The sequence below is a fragment of the Podarcis vaucheri genome (genome assembly GCF_965113315.1).
Source record: "Podarcis vaucheri genome assembly, chromosome: 10".
Classification (NCBI taxonomy): Eukaryota; Metazoa; Chordata; class Lepidosauria; order Squamata; family Lacertidae; genus Podarcis; species Podarcis vaucheri.
Window position 1 is genome coordinate 47303949 of NC_138748.1, and position 24869 is coordinate 47328817.

A 24869-nucleotide genomic window follows, 5' to 3' on the forward strand; every position below is an offset into this window, starting at 1 on the left:
GGGTGGAAGAGGAGGCTGCTCAGAAGAACATGGCTCTGAAGAAGATCCGTGAACTGGAGTCTCAGATAACAGAGTTGCAGGAAGACCTGGAGTCTGAGCGGGCTGCCAGGAACAAAGCAGAGAAACAGAAGCGGGATCTTGGTGAGGAGCTTGAGGCTCTCAAGACAGAACTAGAGGACACACTGGACTCGACTGCAGCACAGCAGGAACTCAGGTAGCTGCAACGTTCGGTGTTTGATACTGCTCAGACCAATTCCACCTCTTCAAAATATAGAGGGGAATAGTGGGTCCAGCAGATTTTACACTTCCAGTGGAACTTGTTGCAAAACTTATTCTTCCTATGCCATGTTGTTCCTTTCAATTTGTACTTTAGTAGCTCCACAAATAAGTGCCAATCTTCCAATTGCACCCTTGGAACTCATATTGCACTGCATTCTCAACTACTATCTAATAGAAATATATCTGCCTTTTAAAAAGGTCAAAACGTGAACAAGAAGTGACTATTCTAAAGAAGACTCTGGATGATGAGGCAAAGACCCATGAGGCACAGATCCAGGAGATGAGGCAGAAACATGCCCAGGCTGTGGAAGAACTGGCAGAGCAGTTGGAGCAGACTAAACGGGTGTGTGAGATGTTGGAAAGTTTTTAGTGTGCAACATATTGTGCTTTTACTATTTTTTGTTGGGAGCTGCCCAGAAATTTTTCCACCCCCCCCCCGAGTGCGTAAAGCTGAAAGCGCTCAAATTAAATGGGCATAAATTGCTAGTTACCTGTAATTTGAGAGAGCAATGTTGCTGAATTGTGCATATTCTTGCTTACCACCTACTTTTATGAATACATTAGTATTAACTACCTAGAATCTTTTTAGTTTCCTTTATTGCCATGAACATCCTGCCTAAGTGAGGATGAAGCTTTAATTCATAGCATCACCTGTACAGCTGTGGAAACCTGCAGATTTATTGCTCAAATAGTGTTTGGGATGCTGAGCCCAAATTGCAAATCTGTCTTTTGCATCAGGACCACAATTTGGAATAATGGGCTATGAATTTGTTAGTGAAATCAAATTTTCTGCAAAGACCACACTAAAGCTTTCTGTTCCCGTCTCCTTCAGGTGAAAGTGAACCTTGAAAAGGCAAAGCAGGCACTAGAGAGTGAACGTGCTGAGCTGTCCAATGAGGTGAAAGTTCTTCTTCAAGCCAAAGGAGACTCTGAGCACAAGAGGAAGAGGGGTGAAACTCAACTTCAAGAGCTACAAGTGAAATTCACAGAGGGGGAGAGAGTACGAACTGAGCTGGCTGAGAGAGTTAACAAATTGCAGGTGAGCTTTCTGTGTTGGTTCCATTTGCCCTCCTATTCATTGTGTTCTGGTTTTTAGCACAGAATTTAGAGTGGGAAGTGGGGGAGAATTGGGTTGGGGCTGCAGTGCTGCTTTACTCCTCCTGAAGTTTTGACTCTCAGCTGTTCTAACATGATCCGTATTTATGTTGTTACTTTTCAGCCCCAGTAACTTGCATTAAACAAAAAGCTCGTTTGGAGATAATATGAATTAGTCCACTATCCCTTGATTACACCAACTGGGGACAATAAGCCGATAGCTGAAGTGGTGGGTGGTAGTTCTGATGGGCATCAAGTGCCTAAAACTCCTGTTGTTTAGCCTTAACTAGTATGGAGTGATTTATGACGATGCTGCAGTTTCTCTCCTGCTCAACAGAGGGGAAAATTGATAGTAAATGGAAGCTCTTTATTAATGGGATTGGTTTGACTTTTCTTCTAATTTTTCAGGTTGAGTTGGACAATGTCACTGGTCTTCTGAATCAATCTGACAGCAAGTCAATTAAACTGGCCAAAGATTTCTCTACGCTGGAGTCTCAGCTACAGGACACACAGGTGAGGCTTTAAAGTGCTACAGAAATAGGTGAAAAATCAATTAGCTACACCAAAATGTGGCAGGGATGCAGTTGGCGCTGTGGTCTAAACCACAGAGCCTAGGGATTGCCAATCAGAAGGTTGGCGGTTCAAATCCCCGTGACGGTCCCAGCTCCTGCCCACCTAGCAGTTCGAAAGCACGTCAAAGTGCAAGTAGATAAATAGGTACCGCTGCAGTGGGAAGGTAAACAGCGTTTCTGTGCGCTGCTCTGGTTCGCCAGAAGCAGCTTATTCATGCTGGCCACATGATCCGGAAGCTGTCTGCAGACAAACACCGGCTCCCTTGGCCTATAGAACGAGAGGAGCGCGCAACCCGAGTCGTCCGCGACTGGATCTAATGGTCAGGGGTACCTTTTCCTTTATCTTTACTCCAAAATGCAAACCTAATATATAAACCTGATTAATCATGACAGATCTGTTAGACTGACAGAAAAATACAGACTGCAGAACAGCGGATGAGGTCCCCACAAATAGTGGTTGATATTTGTAACCAAAATACGTGACCACCAGAATCTTCTTCCTTCCCTAATGGGGATATATCTGTCACAATGAGCTATAGAGTTGCTCTGAACAACTTCAGGCTTGGGAGGAGGCCTGTGGTTCCTCAAAGTCCATGTTTTGGAAGCACAGTGCAACTGGATGAGCCCCAACCCTCCTTCCAAGCTTGGAGCAGGGAATTGTACTTGCAATCAGGCTACATTTTGAACGTGTTCTGAGAACATAAGACGCACAGGAGAACTGCAGTCATGATCCCCTCTTCACCGTTCCAAGCTCAGAAACAGATTTTAGGGTTAACCATGTTTGTCAGATTCAGAGTAGTGGTGGTGCAGGTTTCTGCATATAATCTATAATCTCTGAGGAGTTTGGCAATACTTTATATTAAGAGTAGTTAACTTTAGCTTCTTTTTGTAACTATAGTTGCAACACAGATCAAAGTCTAGAGCAATTTAGATATACCAGTCTTCATAATCTCCTTATAACAGCTTGTCTGTCATGCTGCTCCCCTCCAAATGCCTTGTGCCGCTACTGGAATGTGGGCTTCCACTGGCAATTCATCCCAAGGGCCACATAACTTTTTGAGGGGAATCTCCACTAGTCTACTAAACTACATTTTGTGGGTCACTCCAACTGATTTCTGGGGACAAATTAGCTTGCTCAGTGGTATTGAGCCATTGTTTAAGGTTCTCTCTGCTTCAGATGTGATATATATTTGGAAAATTTTACCGGACTTTTCATCATAAGAGACCAAATCTTTGTTGTGGTGGCTCTTGCAGGAGTTACTTCAGGAGGAAACTCGTCAGAAGCTGAGCCTCAGTACTAAGCTGAAACAGATGGAAGATGAGAAGAACAGCTTCAAAGAGCAACTAGAGGAAGAGGAGGAGGCAAAGAAGAACTTGGAAAAACAGATTTCTGTCCTTCAGCTTCAGGTACTCTAGAAGACTTGAGGAAAGAATGTCCAAATGTAGCTTACAAGGCAGTAGTATGCCTTTTGAATGGCATGCTGGATTCTGCATGGGAAATATGAATTTGGTAGCCAAAACAAGCTCTTTTGAAAGTTGTTTTGTCTAATTAAATAGGAACTGTCTTTCTGATGTCTGATAGAGCTGTCCTAGAAACAGTCCAACCCTGGGAAATATTCCTGGAATTCAGTGGTCATATCCCACTGTTGCATCTTAGTCAGCAAGTGATGACGCTTTTGTTTTGGCAAGTCTCACCATGGAACACTCTCCCTAAAGATAGTTCATACCTTCACAAAAAATTATAGTTTTCTTTTTAGTGACTCACTGTTACTTGTAAGTTGCAAAATGGTGTTCAATCCCCACATCTTTTCTTTGCTTCCTTAAAAAATTAATTATTCCTTTTCCCCACCCGCTTGCTTCTGTCACATAGGTTGCAGAAATGAAGAAGAAAATGGATGATAGTGTGGTTTGTCTGGAGTCAGTGGAAGAAGCAAAGAAGAAGCTTCTGAAAGATTTGGAGGCCATGACCCAACGTTATGAGGAAAAGGCAGCTGCCTATGACAAGCTGGAAAAGACAAAGACCAGGCTTCAGCAGGAGCTGGATGATATTTCTGTGGATTTGGATCATCAGCGGCAGATAGTCTCCAACCTGGAGAAAAAACAAAAGAAGTTTGATCAGGTACACTTAGTTATAACTTTCAACAATGTCCTTCTCCTTCACCTAGGATAGATTATGGTGAAAAGGAGAAAGAAAAGTGTCATATTTTAGATGCACATTTTTTGTCCCATAGATGAAGGGCAATTGTGAACAGTTGTAAGCAAATATCAACTCTCCTCACTCTAGTTCCTGAATTTGACTTTTAACTGGTAATAGTCCCAAATAATATCTGTCTGTTTTAGCTGGTTTTTAAGTGGAAGCCAACAAGTGCATTTGGCTTTAATCCTGGCACATATCTAGAATTGGTGGCTAAGTTTGGTACACAGGTGACCTATCCTTGGTAGTCAAACCATTACAGATGGAACAAGTGGGGATAGCAAACCTTTCCTTTGGAAATCTCACAGTGCCATTGATTTCCCTTTTTCTAGCTCTTGGCAGAAGAGAAAACCATCTCTGCAAAATATGCTGAAGAGCGGGATCGTGCTGAGGCAGAAGCTCGTGAGAAGGAAACGAAAGCTCTCTCCTTGGCCAGAGCACTTGAGGAAGCAATTGAACAGAAAGCAGAGCTAGAGCGACTCAATAAGCAGTTCCGGACAGAGATGGAGGATCTGATGAGTTCAAAGGATGATGTTGGCAAGAGTGTAAGTTGATGGCATTCCTGTACAGCAGGCTGGGGTAATAAGGATGTTGGCTAAGACATGTCCTAGGCAAGAAGAGTGCTTGCTAAAAGTGGCTTATTTTTCACTTGCAATAAGACATGAAAGGTAATGAGTTGGGTGCTAACAGTATGCAATCTTTTGTAATGCCTAGGAAAGCAACAATGTCACCATTGACTTTGCAGTTCATTATGCACAAAGTGCCGAATTATTACCCAGTATGAAGGCACATAAACTAATAAAGCCTTTTTGCACAGGGAGTTCATACAGGCTTTGAAAAGCTTTAGTATCTTGCATTTCTAAGTTACTCAAGGCATCTTCATTTTTAAAAGGATAAAGTTGTCAGATTTCAATGGAACTGTGCCAGTATTTTGTGCAATATTGCCTAGCTGTTTTATCATAAACCCCTTCGGTCTACTCACCAAAGGGTATTAGGAAGCAAAGCTTGGATATGTGCATATTCAAGTGAGCAGAGATAAAGAGGCAGAATTCTGTGCAGTTAAGAGTCTAATAAGAACCCTTAGCAAAAGGGACTTGGTCAGCTAAGAATTGGGATTGTCAAAGATGGGTGGAAAGTTGGCAATAAATGACTGTTTGCCTTTATCCCCCACATTCTGGTCATTTCTAAAATGATTCACTACCATTTTTAAATACTTAAATACTTCTATTGATTTATTTAATAAATTGTTTTTAAAACAAAAGATAAAGAGGTGGAGACAGAAGGGGAAAGGACCAAACGAGAGACATATTAGGATATAACAGTAACTATGCCTTTAAGCGCACAAAAATATTGTAGGTCACTAGACATGTCAATTTTTGTTCATTTTCTTAAAACCTATAAATATACCAGGCAGCAAAAGCAGGGCTGTGTCAGTCTGGGAGAAACTGATTTTGTGTGTGTGCTGTAGGTCCATGAGTTGGAGAAGTCCAAACGAGCTCTGGAGCAGCAGGTGGAGGAGATGAAGACTCAGCTGGAAGAGCTGGAGGATGAGCTACAGGCCACAGAAGATGCCAAGCTGCGCCTGGAAGTGAACCAGCAAGCCATGAAGGCACAGTTTGATCGGGATCTCCAGGCCCGTGATGAACAGAATGAAGAAAAGAGAAAGCAGCTTACAAGACAGGTAACATTCCAGAAAGCACAGCAGGCTTACAACCCCTTCCTGCTTCATTTGCTTCAGGGAGGAGGGAAGAGGCCTGTGTTCGTGGCTAAACTGCCAGTGCTTTGACCCCACTTTCAGGTGCGAGAGATGGAAGCGGAGCTGGAAGATGAACGGAAGCAGCGCTCCATTGCTGTGGCTGCCAGAAAGAAACTGGAAATGGATCTAAAAGATCTGGAGGCCCACATAGACTCTGCCAACAAGAGTCGTGAGGAAGCCATCAAACAACTCAGGAAGTTGCAGGTGAGGGTCTACATTCCATTGTTACTGACTGGCTTCTCCTTACAGTGAGATGAGAGGGGAAAGTGAATCATTTACTGTGGCAACAGAACAGATTTATCACTTAGTTGCCAGTTGCTGCTTTTTTGATCAAGAAGACTTATGAAGATAGTTGCTTACATCTTCAACTGGGATTTTATCATTTCTTACAAAATAAGTTTTCTTTTGGGTATATCATTGGTAGACAGGGTGCTTTGTGTCCCAGGTTCAATCCCTGACACATCTAGCTAAAAAGAATCTCGGGTAGCCAGGCCAGGAAAGAATATTTGCCTAAGACCTAGAGAGCCACAGCGAGTTGGAATAGACTTTACTTGGCCAAGTGGGCTGATTTGGTATGTTTGGTTTTTAGGCCCAAATGAAGGACTACATGCGGGAGCTGGATGACACACGTGCCTCTAGAGAAGAAATTTTGGTACAAGCAAAAGAGAACGAAAAGAAATTGAAGAGCATGGAAGCCGAGATGATTCAAATGCAGGAGGTAATCTAAATCCAGAAAATGCTAATACACAACTGAGTTTCTGCCCAAAGCAGGCCTTTCAGTATGGGAGGGAAGAGGTTGCCTTCAGGGAAAAGGGAGTGGGTGAGCCCCTGGAAATTAATACCTTCACTGAATATCCAAACCCTTCCACGATTATTGTTTTGGTTAATGTGGATCAGATCAGCTGCTGGATTCGCAGCTAGGGGTGTATTTCAGGTATTTCCTTCACGCACTTAACAGACTACTTTTTCCTGGTTTCGGGCCATTTTAATAGTCTCCTTCCCCCTCCTCCCAATTTCCAGTTCATTCTCTCTAGCATAATTTCAGCATCGTGTGATACATTGACTTGAATATACCTATTTAAACAATATCAACCCTCATTTGATGCACTTTGTAGCATCACAAACTACCTTGATAGTTGACGAGCCATTTATTATGACACTCAAGAGTGCTGTGCCCCAGATTCACAATGTCACTATGACTCTGAGTGAGGCGAAGCTTCCTGTTCTTGATGAGCATTCTTCTGGCTCGTAGGTTATAACTGGCTTCCAGATACTCCTCATGTGCTTCATGTAATATAACATCTCCTATTTGGCAATAAGTTGTTTTTGACCCTTAGTCCATGTACATCTTGTTCTGATTTCAGGAACTTGCAGCTGCCGAGCGTGCCAAGCGCCAGGCTCAGCAAGAGCGGGATGAGCTGGCTGATGAGATTGCCAACAGTAGTGGCAAAGGGTGAGTAATGGCACTTTTTCCCTTCAGGGACAAGGAATGTTGTGGGAGTTGGCTCATGGAAAGGGTGCCCTGTAATGTCTTATTATCTTAAGTGGTGTGCTGAGAATGGCTTACAAATGTTGAATATTTCTATGGTCATTACTACTGAGCATCCTTCACGAAAGGGCACTATGTTAATTATCCCATTGTATGTTTTCTTCTCAGAGCTCTGGCCTTGGAGGAAAAGCGACGCTTGGAGGCTCGAATAGCTCAGCTGGAGGAAGAACTAGAAGAAGAGCAGAGCAATACAGAGTTGGTGAATGACCGCCTTAAGAAAGCAAATCTTCAGGTACCTGCTTAATGGCACTGTGAGGTGGAGGGCTTCAGCTGGTGGATTCCCAGCCATAATTCATCCAAATTACTGTGTATCACTTTCCTTTGTGCTGCAGCATGCTATCAGAGCTTTGATGCTTTCGGAGCATTATTCCCACTTTGGGGGCGAAAGATACTGGGTTCAAATCCCAGACAAACCTCTTTGATGAGAGCACGTGCTTTACATTTATGTAGTCCTATATTTAATATCTGGTAAGGACCTTGAATATCAGTTTAGACTAACCCCAATCCTGTGGTCTTGGAAAGTCAGTGAGAGTCAGGACAGATAGTACCAGGTTTGATAAGCCAATAGGATGGTGAGTGAAGAAGCACATAGAGAAGCACAGTATATTGAATCATAGTGTGATGCTATTCCTTTCAACTCAGCTGATGCTTTACATTGACAGGTTGGGGAATTTGTTTCAGCTAGTGGGTTGGATCTCTCCCCCCCCCGCCCCCACTTGCAGACACACCTTGACAAGTGGGCAGGCCCACACCACTGCCGATCACCTGACAACATTATGCCATCATGTGGCAACTTGGAAGGGATTCTCCTTTTAAGCCCATTGCAAGCCATTGCAAACCACCTGCAAAAAGTGATGGCAGCCACACCTTTATCAGCCTTTGTTGTTTATTTTAAAGTTATTGTGACTTTTTAATATTGTATCAGATTGTTACTATTAAGGTTTGATTTTTATTATTTTTATGTGTGTTAGAAGCTGCCCAGACGTTGTATTATTATTATTATTATTATTATTATTATTTATTATTATTATTATATGTCATATGTTATGTCAGAGGTGTCATGTGAGCATGGATGTCATGCCTAATTAGGTCCATGAGCCAGTTTCCCCACTCCTGACCAAGAAATTTGCTGCCTATTCCTATTATACCAGAAGGTGAGCATTGACTACTTGGTGTAGACTGCTTACAAGAATGAAATATGCCTGCTTGTTAAAAGGAAAGGTAGATTAATGAATGTAATATTATTTCTAAAAACTAGACATTGTGAAGTTATTAAGGTTGAGAACAAGCCTTGTCTACAGAATTACATTTTGAATGCCAAAATTATAGAGCAAAGGAAACAAATAGAAGATGGAAAGCGAGGCAGAGATTAGATATGAAAACTTCAGGAGGAGACTGTATTCAGAAACTAGCCATGACTTTAACCAATTTCTTATTATCTTCCCCAGATTGACCAGATAAACACAGACCTGAATGCAGAGCGTAGTAATGCCCAGAAGAATGAAAATGCTCGCCAGCAGTTTGAGCGTCAGAACAAGGAACTTAAGGCCAAGCTTCAGGAAATGGAGAGTGCTGTGAAGTCAAAATACAAGTCTTCTATTACTGCGCTGGAAGCAAAGATAGCACAACTGGAAGAACAGCTGGATGCTGAGACAAAGTAGGTGCTTGTGATCTGTCATACATTCATCCTGCACCTTGATGTATGGGTGCAGTCATAAAAAAAAAATCTGTGAAATATTGTCACTAACTTGCAGTGGCGTAGCGTGGGTTGTCAGCACCCGGGGCAAGGCAAGTAATTTGTGCCCCCTAACCCGTGGATTTGCGCCCCCTAACCCTAACCCCCAGGTGTTGCACCCGGTGCGGCCGGGCCCCCCTGCACCCCCCATGCTACGCCACTGCTAACTTGGGTGAAGAAATCTGAACTGAAGTATTTCTTGACCTCTGTTTCTTTATAAGGCCAGGCTACATGCAGTTCTTAGCAAGTACTTTCAAGGATCACACATGCATTATCAATGGTGCCTGTGATTGCTCAATCTTCTCTAGAGTGCCTAGTAAATCTTGCACACTTAAATCCTTCTCTAGAGGCATCATAACCTTCTGAGTAAAAGGTAAAACAGCCAAACGGCCACTGAAGTGCATCCTCAGCTACAATGCATCTTCTGCCTCTACAGTTACTGCTTGTGGAAGGTTGTGTCATACGAATTCATTTTAACCTGAAATGCGATTGGCACAAATTAGTCCCATGTAACCCAACAGCTCTCCTGACTTTGACAGGCACTTGGCTCAGACTGCAGACCGTGTCCATAGGATACCTGCTTAGTGACCCATTTTCTGTTTAACTTAGTCCTGGCTCCTGGTGCTCTCAAAATACTCCATCTTGGCCTTGAAAGCTTTGGTGCCAGCAGCACAGTACATTGGCATTATTCTTTCGTCATAGGAAATTGCAAGTGGCTCACTCTTACCACTTTCCTTCTGCAAGTTATCTCCTTTGCATGGGAACTAGGAATGTCTCCAAACATGGAAGCTTGGGCTACTTCTGAATTCTTCCATCAATCTGATGTGGTACTTTCCTTACAGGGAGCGCCAGGCTGCCAGCAAGCAGGTGCGACGTACTGAGAAGAGGCTGAAGGATGTTGTCCTGCAAGTGGAGGATGAGAGGCGTAATGCTGAGCAGTACAAGGATCAGGTATGTGCCGTGTTGAGGATTGGCATTTGGTAATGTTAGCTGTGTGGCAGGAAGCTGCTACCCTGCAATCCCATCAACACTGTTGGAGCTTGTTAGCAAGCTTTTAGGGTGCTGGCAGTGTCTTCTGTTCTCCACCCTTTTTGCTGGAGGCTGCAAGAGTCTCTACATCAATAAAATTTCCACCCATCTAGCAATGAATGTCACACGTCATGTCTGGTAATGGACATTTCAGTGCCAGCCTAGAGAATTTCCAGCTTCAAGATTGCTTAACTCCCAAATGTTGGCTCAGACTGCTTCTCTTAGAAAGGAAGAAAACTCTGATCATAGGTTGCATAGCTGCAGAATGGCACAAACTTCACAAGGCTAAAATCCAGATTCTGGAAACTAGGTTTTAAGGAGCTAGGGCTGCTAGGTACTGTAATCCATGTAGTTCAGATTAAAAATTCCAAGTTGGTTTCCATGTTCAGGAGTGAATGAAGAAGTATTGAGAGAGCTCCTTTTTCTGCTTTGCAGGCAGACAAGGTGAATGTCCGTTTGAAGCAACTTAAACGCCAGCTGGAGGAGGCAGAAGAAGAGGCACAGCGAGCCAATGCAGCTCGTAGAAAGCTGCAGCGGGAACTAGAAGATGTCACTGAAACGGCTGATGCCATGAACCGTGAGGTCAGCTCGCTGAAGAGCAAACTCAGGTAAGATGCCCTCTTGCCATATTTCCTGAATGCATGAATGTACACATTACTCAAAGATGAAATGCCAATTTCCACACTGCATGACACTTTTACTCTCTTCAACAGGCGGGGAGACATGCCATTTGTAGTGACACGCCGGATCGGCAGGAAGGGTGCAGGTGAAGTATCTGATGAGGAAGTGGATGGCAAGGCTGATGCTGGAGATGCCAAAGCTACTGAATAGAGCTGCCTTGTGGATCCGGGTCACACATGATGAAGTGACCCACCCTCCCTTTGTCCAGTGGACTTCTGCAAACCCTTCTAAAACCTGCCGGGGGAAGTGGAGCACATCTATTGAAACGTTCCCTTGAATATCTGGAGCCATGACATTAGTGTTGTCCTTCCCAGCTTCCAAGCTCTTTTGTATTGAATGCCAAAGAGTCTGCAGCCCAATCAGAGTCTGGGAGCTACAGAGGCCTGTAGCATTCATTGTCCTTGCCATGGCTGCTGGGGAATTTACATAGTTTGAGGGGTGGGGGTGGGGTGACTCCTTTTCGTTGCTGTAAATCAACTATTTTCTTCCAATAACGAGTTTGTGATAGATGCAGGGAATTTGTCCCGTCCCCTTCCTTTTGTTTGCTTTTGGCAATCATGTTCAGTGACCTCACATTTCCAACCTCCTCGGTCTACTCACCTAGCCAGTTTGGGAGTCATGTTGAACAGGAAAAACATGTGTTCCCAACATGACTCCTAAATGTTTTCAAAGACCATACAGTCTAGGAAGTTTTTCCTAGAAGAGAGTTTTAAGTTGGCCCTCTTTTTGCTAATGTCTGGACAGATCTGAAGTGCAATGGTGTCCGTGTTGCGTTGTGTCTCAGAGGTGTGTTAGTGGCAGACCAAGGAAGCAGCAAAGTTTTTTCCTGTGTGCTTGCTGGAGAATCTATTCGGGACCAAATATATTTAATGGTAACAGACAGTATCTAGTGGGTTTTGAATGGAGTGTGAACAAAGTCCTTTATTGTGATGTCCAAGCATCCAGCTCTGTAATCGGGGATGGGTTTAGTTATTCTGCACAGTGACTAAGAGTATATTAAAGAAAAAAGAAAAAAGCATTTTAATCTGCACAGATTATACATTGAAGGCCTTTGTATCTCTCGTTTATAAGTAATTAAGAAAAATAAAGGTCTTTATCACTGCCTTTCTATGGGGATTGCGGTTATATAGATAATCTTTACTTTTCTACACTGTACACTGGTTGCTGGATTTACCTGTATACTTAACCATATTGTATATGCTGCATTTAGACTTATGAGCAAATGACAAATTAAAATAAGATTACCCTATACTGTATGGTTAGTGCTCTCCACTGTGAGAGCCTCCAGTCCTGGTTGCTGTCACAAATAAATCTGCAAACTTTTTTATACAATAAGTGCCTTAGCATGTGCCTCTGCGGTGACTCCACTACAGTCAGTAATGGATTGCCGGTGCTCCTCTAACAATAAAGATTGTCCATGTGCTGCAGTCTTCTGTGTATGCTTATGTACCATGTGCCTGAATGCTGTGGGGCTGCCCTGTTGAATGTCTAGCACTAGAGAACCTAGCACAAAAAGTAGGGGATATATATTGTTAATAAGAAACTTTTTGCAGTGCCAAATTACTGTTTTGAAACCATCTGTCATCAGCAGAGATCTGTCTATTGGGTATGGAGCTATGTTGGAGAGCAGGGAATGAGTGAACTTGATGAAATAACTGCAGGGTTATACTAGCTATCTTCAGACTTTTCTTTTCATGAAGGTACAAAAATCCCAAATCTCCTGCATGACTCAGTAATTTTTATACCCTACCTGTAGAACAGGGGTCGGCAACCTAAGGCCCATAGACCAGAAGCAGCCCACGAAGGCCGTTTAACTGGCCCATAAGCTGCCCCCGAACTGAGCCGCCTGATCGGCGAGTCCCCGCGTGCTGCACTAAACCAGCATGATGCGGGGACTCTCTTCCACAGCCCCGGAAATCGCTTCTGCGCATGACCAGACGCCAGAAATCACTTTTGCACAGGTGCGATTTTGGGCATCTGGGCATGCGCAGAAGCAATTTCTGGTGCCACCCTGTGCTGGCCCGGCCCACGGAGGATCTCCACAGAGTGATCCAGCCCATGCCCGGAATGCCTTGCCAACCCCTGCTGTAGAAGGCTAGCTTGTCAGTCCACTGTGCCTGTTTTCTTTGTGTAGGGAGTTTATATGAAAGCATTTAATTATACAGCAACCTATCTGCATTTTACAGTGGTACAATTCCAGTAAGACAGTAAGTATCATGTAATTAATGTGAATATGTAGCTCTGCTGTAAGAGATGAATGTCAAGCTTTCAGTAAAAATGTGCTGTTCTTCAAACTTCCCCAGCAGATGGCTAAAGGGGAAATTGAAATTCCAGTGATGTAGCTTCATAGATCAACTTGCAGCCTGATAGTTCGGTAAAACTGATTCTGTTCGTTGTCAGTTGCATTCAATAGCTTCAGTACCCTTCATCCAACACTAGGTGTTGGGTTAAGTTTCATTTTAAAGTACCAACTGGATCATTTTATAGACGATATACTACGAGTATTGGATGGCTTGTTCAACTGATACTCTAAAAAGGGGCCTACAATATAATAATCTACTTTTAACTGGGCAGCTTTTCTGAGTAGCCTACATTGAGTCATTAAGTGGCAGGAAGACCAATGAAGAATCAGAGCTTTGATACCTACTTTAATGTGGTTAGTATGATTATATGAGCCTAGCTGAGGATGAATCTGAGGCAGTATTCAAGCAAAAGCAGTTAACCTTGAAGGGAATGTGCTGCTTACTGCTTAAGTTCCTGTAAAAATCTTGAGGCAGGGGAATAGAAGGTATGCTGAAAATGTAAGCACTTGTGTGGCTACAGCTATTATGTGAAAGGGAGCTTAGCAACAACTTCAGAACTGGTGCTGATGAAAATTCACACACTTTTTCTGGAAATGAGCTGGGACTGCACATGCCTCAAACCAACCTATGCTCCCCCTCCCTCATTCCCCTGCAGAAGCTGCAGTGTTCTGTGGGTAAATGCAGGGAAATCCTTGCAGCATACATAACTCACCCATTTCTCCTCAATCCAATTCTCAAAAATAAATACAAAGTGATTAATTAAAAAATAGAAAGACTCATACTGTGTCCACTGTTGCTAGCTTGCTCCCCAGCAAGGTCACAAAACAAATGCTAAGCAGAACAAAAAAAGCTCCTAAAAATAGGAAACTTCATTTCTTCCCCACTTAACAGAACATGCTAAAAGCTTATGAGGTCTGGCTTTCAAGAGAGTAGTTCTGAGCATGCTCAGAGCAGATGTATAATTCTGATAACTACTCCATGTTGTGGGGCTGTCTTCCAAGGCTTTCAAGCAGTTTTCCCAAAACTCATATAGTGGCTGCCTCTTAGCCCTCATAACAGAGGGAGTAGGAGCCTGCCCAGCTGGGACTGAAAAGCCAGCAGTCCTAATATTCAACCATTAACCGCATGGTTTTCCTGACCAGAGACTCATGGGAAGAACAATACAGTGATGGGCAGCCTGTGTCTCTTTAGATGCAGCACCCATTATCTCTGACCATCAGCTGTGCTGGCTTGGTGTGATGGAAGTTATAGGCCAGAAATTCACCCTGGGGACCAGTCCACTGTTCTTCCCATTCCCCTTCCTAGAAAAGGTAAGACCAAGGGTATCTGGTTTCTAACTTGATATGTCACAGACAAATGAATGGGGTTCCAATATTCTTGCTCATCACTGTTTCCTCAACTCTTAAGCCATTCAGTGATTAATCTGCAGAAAGTGCTATAGAAAGTACTGTAGGCATTCCCTTCAAACAAAATAGTCTCACTGTGGCAGGCTTCATTGAAGATGGGGAATAGTGCTGGAGTTTTGCTATCCTTGGTCAGAAAGTAGTCAATTTCACTTCCACTGGTGCTGCTGCTGAAGCAACAGAACTGTTTTCAACTTGTAATGTGTCCTAATTGTAGGCAATTCCTGTCAGACATCAAATGTGCCAATGAATCCACCTCTCTAGAGTTTACATGGGGGAGCGGGGAACTGCTTCCATTAACACACACACACACACACCTCTTTCTGCTCAAAAGCAAGGTCTCTAGCTGCTTTTCTACCCATAGGATCTTTATCTTCACAGCCTCACAGCCAGTTTTCTAAGTGGAAAAAAGAAAGGGAAAGGTTTGCACAGATCCTCTGCTCCCAATTGCACTCTTCTGTTTGGATCTCTTTTGGCCACTCTGGCTTCCATGCCTGGGCTTCCCTCCTCCTCTGTCACTTTGTCATGGGATATTTCATCCTCAGAGGATGACTGTTGGCCCGGACAGGATGGAGGAACCAGCCCAGAGGTGGTCACAGTGGTAGTGGGGAGAGAGGAGAAAGAGAGCAGCCCAAAATGAGACAGCCACTTTTTCAAAGGATTCAGAGGCTGACTTCTGGCAGAGACAGGACCCCAGAGGTGGTGGCAGTGGTGGTGGGGAGAAAGAAGAAAGAGAGCAGCCCAGAATGAGACAGGAACTCAGAAGCCAGACTCTCCTGCCCACATTGAGTCGCTAGCCAGGAAAGCCCTACAGCCCTGGCGCCATGGGGGGCTGGTCCATGAACCAGCAAGCACAGCCTGCCCTTAGCAGCCCCATGCCTGTCTGCCCCCTTGCTCACAACCGGTCCAGAAGGTGGCCTGGCTGGCCAGCTGGCTTCTCCTCCTCCTCTTCCCCAGCCTCAGGGTTGCCCTTGTGCAGCTCAGCAGGGCTTCCCTTCTGTTCTGTCTGCTACCTACCTCATTCAATGAGTCCCAAAACAAATCCAGGGAGGACAGGGAACTCAGGGAGCTGATGGAGCTGGACGGGGTAATTTTTGCACCTGTGAGGAAAAGATGCAAAAGATGAGCAATTTGCACAAAAGCCTTTCCAGGAAATCAAAACTTGGGGCACAGGCTTGTATCTGAGTAGAAATGCATGAGCACAAATAACTGTGACCCATGACTCTGAATGGGTCCCTCTCCAGCCTCAGGGTTGCCCTTGTGCAGCTCAGCAGGAGTTCCCTCCTGCTCTGCTACGTACCTCATTCAGTGAGTCCCAAAGCAAATCAAGGGAGGACACAGAGGACAGGCTGCTGAGGGAGCTGAATGGGGACAGATTTGGAACCTGCAAGGGAAAGATGCAAAAGACGAGGAATTAAAAAACACAACCAAACATTAAAACTCAAGGCACCTATAACTGAAACAACAGTTCTATTCTGCGGTTGATATGCCCCCCTCCCCTTCTGCCAATCACCGCTTAGGCCGCTGCCACCTACCCAGTCAGGACTGAGTAAATCCAGACGCGGTCTCGGGGTCTAGACAACGTGGTCTCACTCTGTCCACCACCTGCCTCCTTAGGGGAGTCCCAAAAATTATCACTTTCTCCAGCTTCGTGGGAAGTCAGCAAGCTCTCCGATCCAATTTTGGAAAACTACGGAGGAAGAAGGGGAAGCTCTTTCAGTTGCGCTGGGAGGAGGAGCGAGAATGTGTGGCATCAGCCATGCAGGCAGGTCTCTGCCCCAAGGAAGCTACAGTCGGAGTCGCTCTCGTAGGCTTCGTAGTTGAAGCTCGGGGCTGTCCGAGCCGACGTCTCTCTGGGGAGCAAGGATTTTCTTCCAGCTTGGGGTCCCCCAGTACACAACGTCAGAGTCCCCGATATCCAACTGGCTCGTTGAAACGCTGATACGGCTGCCGCAAAGCATTGTTGGCTTAATCATGTGTCCCCGCCCCCAATCTCTTACCTCCGCCTCCCCGCCCCCCCTTCCTCTGGCACTGCAACAGAATAAAAGAAGGACTTAATGGAGAAGCAAGATCTGTTGGGACGTGGATGCTCAGCTCAGGTTGTACTTATGCAAATCAAACCATGCCTCCTGAAGACACCACGGTCTCCACTGTCCTTCATTCCAAGGAAACTGAACCTGTGTCAGCACCTAAAACCCTAGGAGATCCCCATCTCTGCACCCTGGCACATCCACATCTCTGCATTTATTTGTGGATTTATTTGACTTTATAAGTAAAAACTTGTAAGTTCTCAGTCCTCCTGAGAGCCAGTGTGGTGTAGTGGTTAAGAGCGGTGGACTCATAATCTAGTGAACAGGGTTCGCTTCCCCGCTCCTCCACATGCAGCTGCTGGGTGACCCTGGGCTAGTCACAGTTCTCTGAAGTCTCTCAGCCTCACTCACCTCACAGAATGTTTGTTGTGGGGGGAGGAAGGGAAAGGAGATTGTGAGCCACTTTAAGACTCCTCAGGGTAGTGTTAAAGTGAGATATCAAATCCAAACACTTCTTCTATGTTAATTATATAATCAGGAGCCTTCAGCTGGGCAGTATCTTAGAGCTGCACCTAAGAGCACAGATGTTGGCATTAGAGGCTCTCAGGTGTGTCTATCAAGATGATGAAAATTTATTTTTACCCCAGCCACTATGGGCAGCTTCCAACAAACTATAAAGGAACAAAACAAAACATCAGACATTAAAAGCTTTCCAAAACAGGGCTGCCTTCATATGTCTATGGAAGACCAGCTTACTTTTGCCTTTTAATCTCCAAAGGTTCTACATCCATCTTGTGAGTTTGGGGTCTGAGATAACATTGTAAGATTTATCCCTCTCTGCCTTGTCTATAACACCCTCCAGTTTGTCCTGCCTCTGAATATTTTTAGTATTTGGCAGCCGACAGCGAATGGGCAGTTGGGTTGAGCTCCTGCTTGGAATCCTAGAACTGTAGAATTGGAAGGAACCCTGAGAGTCATCTAGTCCAATGCTCTGCAATACAGGACTCAACTAGATCATATGTGACAGATGGCCATCCAACCTCTGCTTAAAAACCTCCAAGGAAGGAGAACCCACCACTTAGTGTGGGAGTCTGTTCTATCGTTGAAGAGCTCTTACTGTCAGAAAGTTATTCCTTCTGATGTGTAATTGGAATCACCTTTCTTTTACCTTGAATCCATTGGTTTGGATCCTGGCCTCCAGAGCAGGAGAAAACAAGCTTCCATGTGACAGCCTTTTAGATTTTTGAAGATGCCTATTATATCTCCTCTCAGTCTTCTCTTTACCAGCTTAAACATACCCAATTCCTCAACCATTCCTCATGCACCTTTTATTGATAATAGTTGGGGAACAGATCACATACTAACAGCGGACAAATAGGAGAAATGCAGAAGTAGCCAATGTGCCCTGCCTATTTATTTGGACTACTCCCATCATAAAGAAGGCTAATTGCCGAAGAATTGATGCTTTTGAATCATGGTGCTGGAGGAGACTCTTGAGAGTCCCATGGACTGCAAGAAGATCAAACCTATCCATTCTGAAGGAAATCAGCCCTGAGTGCTCACTGGAAGGACAGATCCTGAAGCTGAGGCTCCAATACTTTGGCCACCTCATGAGAAGAGAAGACTCCCTGGAAAAGACCCTGATGTTGGGAAAGATTGAGGGCACAAGGAGAAGGTGATGACAGAGGATGAGATGGTGGGACAGTGTTCTCAAAGCTACCAACATGAGTTTGACCAAACTGCTGGAGGCAGTGGAAGACAGGAATGCCTGGCGTGCTCTGGTCCATGGGGTCACGAAGAGTCGGGCACGACTAAACAACAACACTCCCTTCATTTTTGATTACTTTCCATGCTGGCTGGGCTGATGGAGGGTGTCCCAATCTAAATCTTTATTACCGAGCCCCATTAAAATTTCCCTAGGCTGGTTACAAACATAGAAAGAGGAATATCATATTCTGTCATGAGGAAAATTGCCAAGAGAAACAAAAATGTTCCAAGCAGTCATTCAGGACCATATAAACGAAGTCTGGCACTTGGGAGCAATGCAACATGAAAGTCCTCAAAGAAAACGTTGCCTGACTCACTAAGGAACCACGAAGAGTCTTTGGCTCATATTTTAATAGCTGGGAAGGGATTCCTAACTTGGTACTGCGATGTCTGAAAAGTTAAGTGTTTGCGTTATTCATCCTTTGAGAAAGAAAAGTAGAGCTCTTGGGCACCACAACTAACAAGTCTTTTTAGGGGGTGCGGAGAGGGGAACCAGAAATGGTATGAAAGAGAACCAGGTGTTGCTCATGTTGGGGTAGCCATAAAATGGGGTTACTGCTAGGTAAAGAACAGCTTCAAAGACATAGCGTTTGAGGCTTGAGGCCATTCATACAGCATCTGAGAATGCTTAAGATGTATTTATCTTGCTAATAATCTTTACCATAGTAGTAGTAGTAAAACATGAAAGAGCCCAGGTTTGTCACAATTTGTACACACATCAGAAGTGTATCTGCATGGTATATATGCTTACTGATAAGGAAATAGATTTGAAGTTACTTTGATTTATTGATATAATACTTTTCAGTCTAAATACTCCCAAAGCAATGAACATTAATAAAAAAGAAATTGTATGTATTTTGAAAAGTTTTTTGTTTGCTATGCATCTGGATCTTAAGATATTTCAACCAAATTTTGCATGATGGTTCCTGATATCAAGGAGTAGGTTTTCGATATTTGGATACAGTTAGATGCCATTATGAAGCAAGATGCCAGCGGGAACCTTTCAAAACTGCACTGCTTATAACCACTGGCTTTGTCTGTTTCTTCGAATTTCAAAACAACACTGGGTATGTGGTCATAAATACACTATAAAATAACAAAATACCAATGAATGGGATTGGATTTAGAAAAACAACAACCCTGCAGCAACAAATGGGGGGGGGGAATCCATCACCTAATATGTACAGACTGTCCTCCTGCCTGTTGTAGTAAACAAGTGTAATGCACTGTGTTAGATGCTTTATGACTTCTAATTATATTTTTACATATATGCCATAAACCACCTGAATGAAACCCGTAGACCACTGGCAGTCCACAGTCTGAAAGCCTCTGAACTAAAATTAATCTTAAACTACAGCAAAGAAATGGAACTGAACTTTTAGCTAGGTTCTCTGTTGAAATTGCAGGTAGTAAAGGAACTGATATTTTTATTTTTTTGTAAATTAAAACTCAGATTCGTGTATCTAAGAATGGACTTGTATAACTATACTCTCTCTCTCTCTCTCTTACTTACTTACTTACACACACACACACACACACACACACACACACTTTCACTTCATGGCTCAGAGATTGGGATGGCAGCAAATGACTCTTGTAGGGACAAGCTTCCAGGTTCTTCTTAGAGGTTTCAAATACCCCTGACAGATCAAACAGAGATTTTTGGCAGACCCACAGCCAAAAGGTAAGGAATGAAGATCATTCAGATAAACAGCTAGGTTGACAGCCCAGGGGTTAGAGGGCCTCCATGTGGAAATCCCCTCCCGAAGGAGAAGAGCTGGAGTCCCACAGCAGTGCCAATGATTACACACACACATGAACATGATGTGCTTATAAAAATGGTGTCTATGGAAGAGGCGCAAACATTTTGCAAGGAAGGAGTAGAGAGGGGACACAGTGAAGAAGGGAGAAGGCATACCATGACAGCAAACACCTAGTGAGCTGGTTGAAGCAATGGAATGGGAAACAGAAGTGGGCCTGAGACAATGTTGTTTTCCATATTTGGACCAGACTTGGTTACTCACTGGTGTTTTTGGGACAAACTAAAATGTCAGCTGCAGCATCTGAGGCGTAGAGAGCAGCAGAAGGGGTGCTCCAGGAGGCTGAGGCCAGGCAACGGCCCCAGCCCACCTCCCTAGCTGGTCAAGTGTGGTTCCCTAGCTCTGGGATGAGGTGTGTGATTTCTCATCTGGATTAGGCTTGGGGCAGGTGAGGATCACATTCCTTATCAAGCCCAGATGCTGCAATCAGCAGGCAAAATGCAAAAGGGAAGCAGAGCTGAGGCGCTGGGTCTGCTCAACTGCCCATATTAGTGGACCTTGGCTGGGATGCTCCTCGACCTCTACAGGGCTGTGCTTTGGGCTTGACTCTGCACTGTATCCTGACTGCTGGACTCTGGACTTTGGTTGTGTGGCTTGACCCCTGGTCTTTGAACTTTGGACTTGACATACTGACTTGCCGCCAGGTCACTTCCTCTGTTTAACCATTTGTACAATCCTGGATTCTTCCTCTGGCTCTCCTACCAGAAATCAGAGCCAAGCACTCCTTAGGTGTTGTGGGCAGGTTCTTCTCTCATCATTTTAAGCCTAAACCAAGTGATTTCACTACCCCAAAAAGTCTTTAGTCACCAAACCACTATGCCTTCATCTCAGGTCTTCTTCCTTCTTCCTCAGTCTTCTTCCTCTTACTGTCTTACATCCTTTTACTGTCTTTCTACCCAAAACACCTACCAACAACAAACAGACACTCTCCAAACAACATGGACTGACCGTGACTGACTAGTTCCATCAAATATTCACTTTTTCTGACTTTAGTCAAGCCCCAACCAATCACACAATCTAACTGAAAATTCTAAATCTGGTCGTGGTGACCAATCAAAATATGGATACTTTCTATCCTTCTTTGGTATAATGAGAGTTCTATCTCCAACCCATCCTCAGCTGTCAGTTAAGGTCTCCCAGAGACAGTTAAGCGAACATCTACCTGACCAGACAGAATAATTTCCCCATCAAATACACTGCAATTAGAATACTACTGACAAAATGTATTACACAATAGCCATTAAAACCCAATTTTTAAAATTTTGCTGAAAATTGCGTCTTCAATGACTGCTGTTTACTACTGAACATGCAATCTGCAGAAAAGATCACCTTGTGGTGCAAATAATTTTGTGTGGGTGATTTCAAGCAGTAAATTGGAACAAGCCCCAATCTAGATTGAGAGCACATTCTGGATCAGAGCCACAAGGCTGCTTTTTTCTTCAAAATGAAAGTGGCTAGATTAAGTGGTCTTTTTAAAGAAAGCGTTCATATCACATGTTGTTCGACCCTATGTTTACATGGAAAAAGGAAAACAAGACCCTGGGTTCCTACAGAAAAAAATATCAACTTTGATTTAAATAAACAGCTTTTAGTTTTTTTCTACAATCAAGTGGTATATAGTGGTTTTTTTAAAAAAATAAAAAAATATTTTTCTTGAAAAACCAGTCTAGTGCTGCTGTCTTTTACTTTGAAGTACTCTGGCCAAAGTCTCTGTAAATTGGGTGCCACTTCTGAGTACTCACACCTTCAAAAATTCACATTGTAAGACAAACAGTCTGCCTAATATTTCACACAAAACTACAACTGATAATTAAATATGTGGAATGGGCAGTTTGAATGAAAAAGGTCACAGCCAACACATTTCCTGCCTCAGGGAGTACAGGCATCAAAGCCTGATGGCATAATGAGGAACACAGAAAAATTCTGCCAAAGCTAAATGTGATTGCCAAAGATATGTAATTTCAAGCAAAGCTGTATATGGCAAGTTGTATTACTCATGCATCTCATGGGGTTGCAAACTGACTCTAACCACTCAGGAAGTAGACAAATGTCATTGTGGTTGCTCATCAAACCCTGCATAAAATCTGAACTTCAACAAAAAAGAAAAAAATATATACTGGGGGAAAATTAAGCCATTTGAAAACAGGCCATTTTCTTGTTTACTACAAATTAATCATCTGGAATCACCAGGTTAAGGAGGCTCTTTGACAGTTATATTTGCCATTACACCTTTGGGACAGGAAAATGGAGATCTTACAACAGTGACTGTGAATTGTGCTTTTGTAACTGTACCTGGCATAGATGTTATTGAATTTCTGCATTTTAAAAATACCAAAATATTTCCTTTGAAAAAAAATATATCCAGCAAAAGTAATATAGCATGTTTTTCTTCAAGGTTGCATCTGTCTGTAAGAATTATACTTTCACCTATTAATGATAAGACAAATGGCATAGACTTAAAAGCAGCATGTTTCAAACTTGCTCCCCCCCCCCAGACGATGCTTTTACTGCAATTTTTGCACAGGTGTTATTCTGCTGTTGCATAAGATCCAAGTCACATGCAGCTTGTGCCCATAGTTCTAGCCCCGTCGCTGTAGGATCAGAAGCACCCAGGGACATGAACTTGGAGACAAGATCTGGACAAGGTGAGGGCAACTGAAAGATCTCAAGAGCAAGCAGTGTTTGTCAGCTCTGTCCAGGAATCTGATGCAAAGGAGAAGTGGGACAAAGGCAGAAGCAATGAGAGAAGGTAAGAAGAGACAAAGGTGAGAGAATTAGGCTCCGCTTTCACAGCATATGACAGCATGGCTAGAGGGGCAGCACAGCTAAGCTGTTTAGGAAAAGGGCTACAGGTAGTCCTGGAATGAGAAGCCCGTTGCTTGCCATCCATCATCCACTCTGTGCTGCTATTACAACAATGCCAGAATGGGAAACTAATGGCAAATATTTCCCCAAGGGCCTCTATCAACCATGGTTCACCACAAGCAGATCTCAATTTTTGAACATGGTGCACACTTCCCTTTTGCTCTTTATGTGCATGTGGAATTCTCTTCCCCTGGGCTTAGCTCCCAATGTTGGAGTGCAAACAAGGGTGGGAGGAGTTGTAAATAAATAATAGTGGGAGTGTCTTTGGGCATATGCAAAGTGCAACCCTAATCATGTCTGCTTGTAAGTAAATCCCACTGAGTTCCTTGTTTAAGAGTGTTTAGGAAGCACTGCAGCCTTAGTCTGTACAAACCTGGGTTTAGGATTAAAACTTCAGCAGTGGAACCCTGCCTCCTTTTAGAAAATATGTGGAAGCACCTACTGTTATATCTAAATAAATACCCAAAGGAGCATCTTTTCCTATATCAGCTTGCCTGTGCCTTAGTATCTGTGGAGGCAGCTTCACTGCAGGGTGGGGGGGACTTTTTTCAGTCTGAGGGCCACATTCCCTAGGGCAGGAATTTCCAAACTTGGGTCTCCCAACTGTTTTTGGACTACAATTCCCATCACCTCTGAACCAGGAGTAGGGGCATATCCCAGCGTTGGGCAGGGCCAGAGGCAGAAGCGGCTGGAGCAATGAAAGTAAATCTTACCTTTGTACACTGGGCTAAGTTTCGACACACACTCGTGCAAAGGCCAATTTCAGCTAGGCAAAACCAACAAGGATGGTACAAAGCAAGAGTCAGTGAGCAACGTGGCCTGGAGAGTCTTACCAAGGTCTGGATAGACAGGGGTGGGCCTGGGGCTCCTCACTCCTGTATCCACACTCCAGTTAGGGGACACTTACTCCATGGTGCTGCAGGAGTGTTTTCTCCATGATGGCACCCAATTTGTGGAACAAACACAGCTGATATTTTGTGGAACAACCACAGGAGCTGATATTTAAGCGCCATGTTAAAGCTGACTTATTTTCACAGGCGTTTTAAGTGCTTTCTTCTTTCTTTCTTTTTAGTGGGCGACGGTTTGCTTTGCCTTTCAGTCGCTGTTTGTTTGTGTTTATCCTGAGGGCTTCGCTTTATGGTTTCGTTACATTGGGGTCGCGCGTAATTTATTTCGTCTCCCGGGCCTCATCCCTGATGAAATAAACACAGAGCCTCTCTTTCAAACAGAGCCCCGCCGCCAACCTCAACAGGGGCGGCAGCAGCAGCAGCAGCGGGCCTGGAAAGAAGGAAGGCCGCCTTTCTAAACGAGGCAGCTCGTTTAACAAAATTTCCTAGCGCGGGGCTCCTTGTCAAGCAGCTGGGAATAAATCCACAAACGGTTGTTTCAGTGAGCAGAGGAAACGAGCTCGGGCACTTCAGCACCTGGGGGCCACCCGAAAGCCGAGCCTCGCCTGGCGTTTATTACTGGGGGGCCCCTTTCCTCCCTTCCCTCCGGGTCTGAGGGAAAACCGACTTCCTCAAGCAAAGCCCTCCCTTCTCCCGCCCAGGCAAGAGGCCTTCAAACGTCCGAGCCCTCCAGGACCTCTCCCAGGCCCCGCCCTTTCTTAAAGCCGTGGCCCCGCCCACCTCATCCCATTCCCGAAGATTGCCGAGCGGGGGAGAGAGGAGGAAAGGGGAGGGGGTCGCTCCGAGTCGCGTCCTCGCTCCCATACGGCGTTTCCGAAAATTACCGAGGGGCTTCGGCCTCTCCTTTCTCCTCTCTCCCCACTCTACGTCTCCGGCGGAGACG

At 44.3% G+C, this 24869-nt stretch overlaps 1 protein-coding gene and 1 long non-coding RNA gene across 5 annotated transcripts in view; one reads left to right on the forward strand and one right to left on the reverse strand.

Annotated features, from left to right (window-relative positions):
- The window catches only part of MYH9 (myosin heavy chain 9), an 85456-nt gene extending 73139 nt beyond the window's left edge, over positions 1-12317 (forward strand). For 2 of the 3 annotated variants that reach the window (XM_082240242.1, XM_082240241.1), the window contains exons 26-41: positions 2-214; positions 478-622; positions 1112-1318; positions 1783-1887; positions 3201-3353; positions 3817-4065; positions 4473-4685; positions 5609-5821; positions 5939-6100; positions 6486-6614; positions 7261-7349; positions 7554-7677; positions 8894-9102; positions 10023-10131; positions 10645-10817; positions 10923-12317. In XM_082240242.1, the coding sequence (XP_082096368.1) occupies positions 2-214; positions 478-622; positions 1112-1318; positions 1783-1887; positions 3201-3353; positions 3817-4065; positions 4473-4685; positions 5609-5821; positions 5939-6100; positions 6486-6614; positions 7261-7349; positions 7554-7677; positions 8894-9102; positions 10023-10131; positions 10645-10817; positions 10923-11040 (2611 nt within the window). In that variant the 3' untranslated portion in view covers positions 11041-12317. Of the gene's footprint in view, position 1; positions 215-477; positions 623-1111; positions 1319-1782; positions 1888-3200; positions 3354-3816; positions 4066-4472; positions 4686-5608; positions 5822-5938; positions 6101-6485; positions 6615-7260; positions 7350-7553; positions 7678-8893; positions 9126-10022; positions 10132-10644; positions 10818-10922 lie in introns of those variants that run through there. The other variant, XM_082240243.1, reaches the window with a different exon arrangement.
- Positions 11896-24038, reverse strand: LOC309541974. Of its 2 annotated transcripts, none has more exons than XR_014224022.1 (4): positions 23986-24038; positions 16132-16286; positions 15897-15980; positions 11896-14820 (listed from the first exon to the last, which is right to left on the reverse strand). It is a non-coding gene; the product is annotated as an uncharacterized lncRNA (long non-coding RNA). The 2 variants fall into 2 exon arrangements; XR_014224023.1 differs by lacking the exon at positions 23986-24038 and adding an exon at positions 23792-23958.
- Positions 24039-24869: the final 831 nt, after the last annotated feature.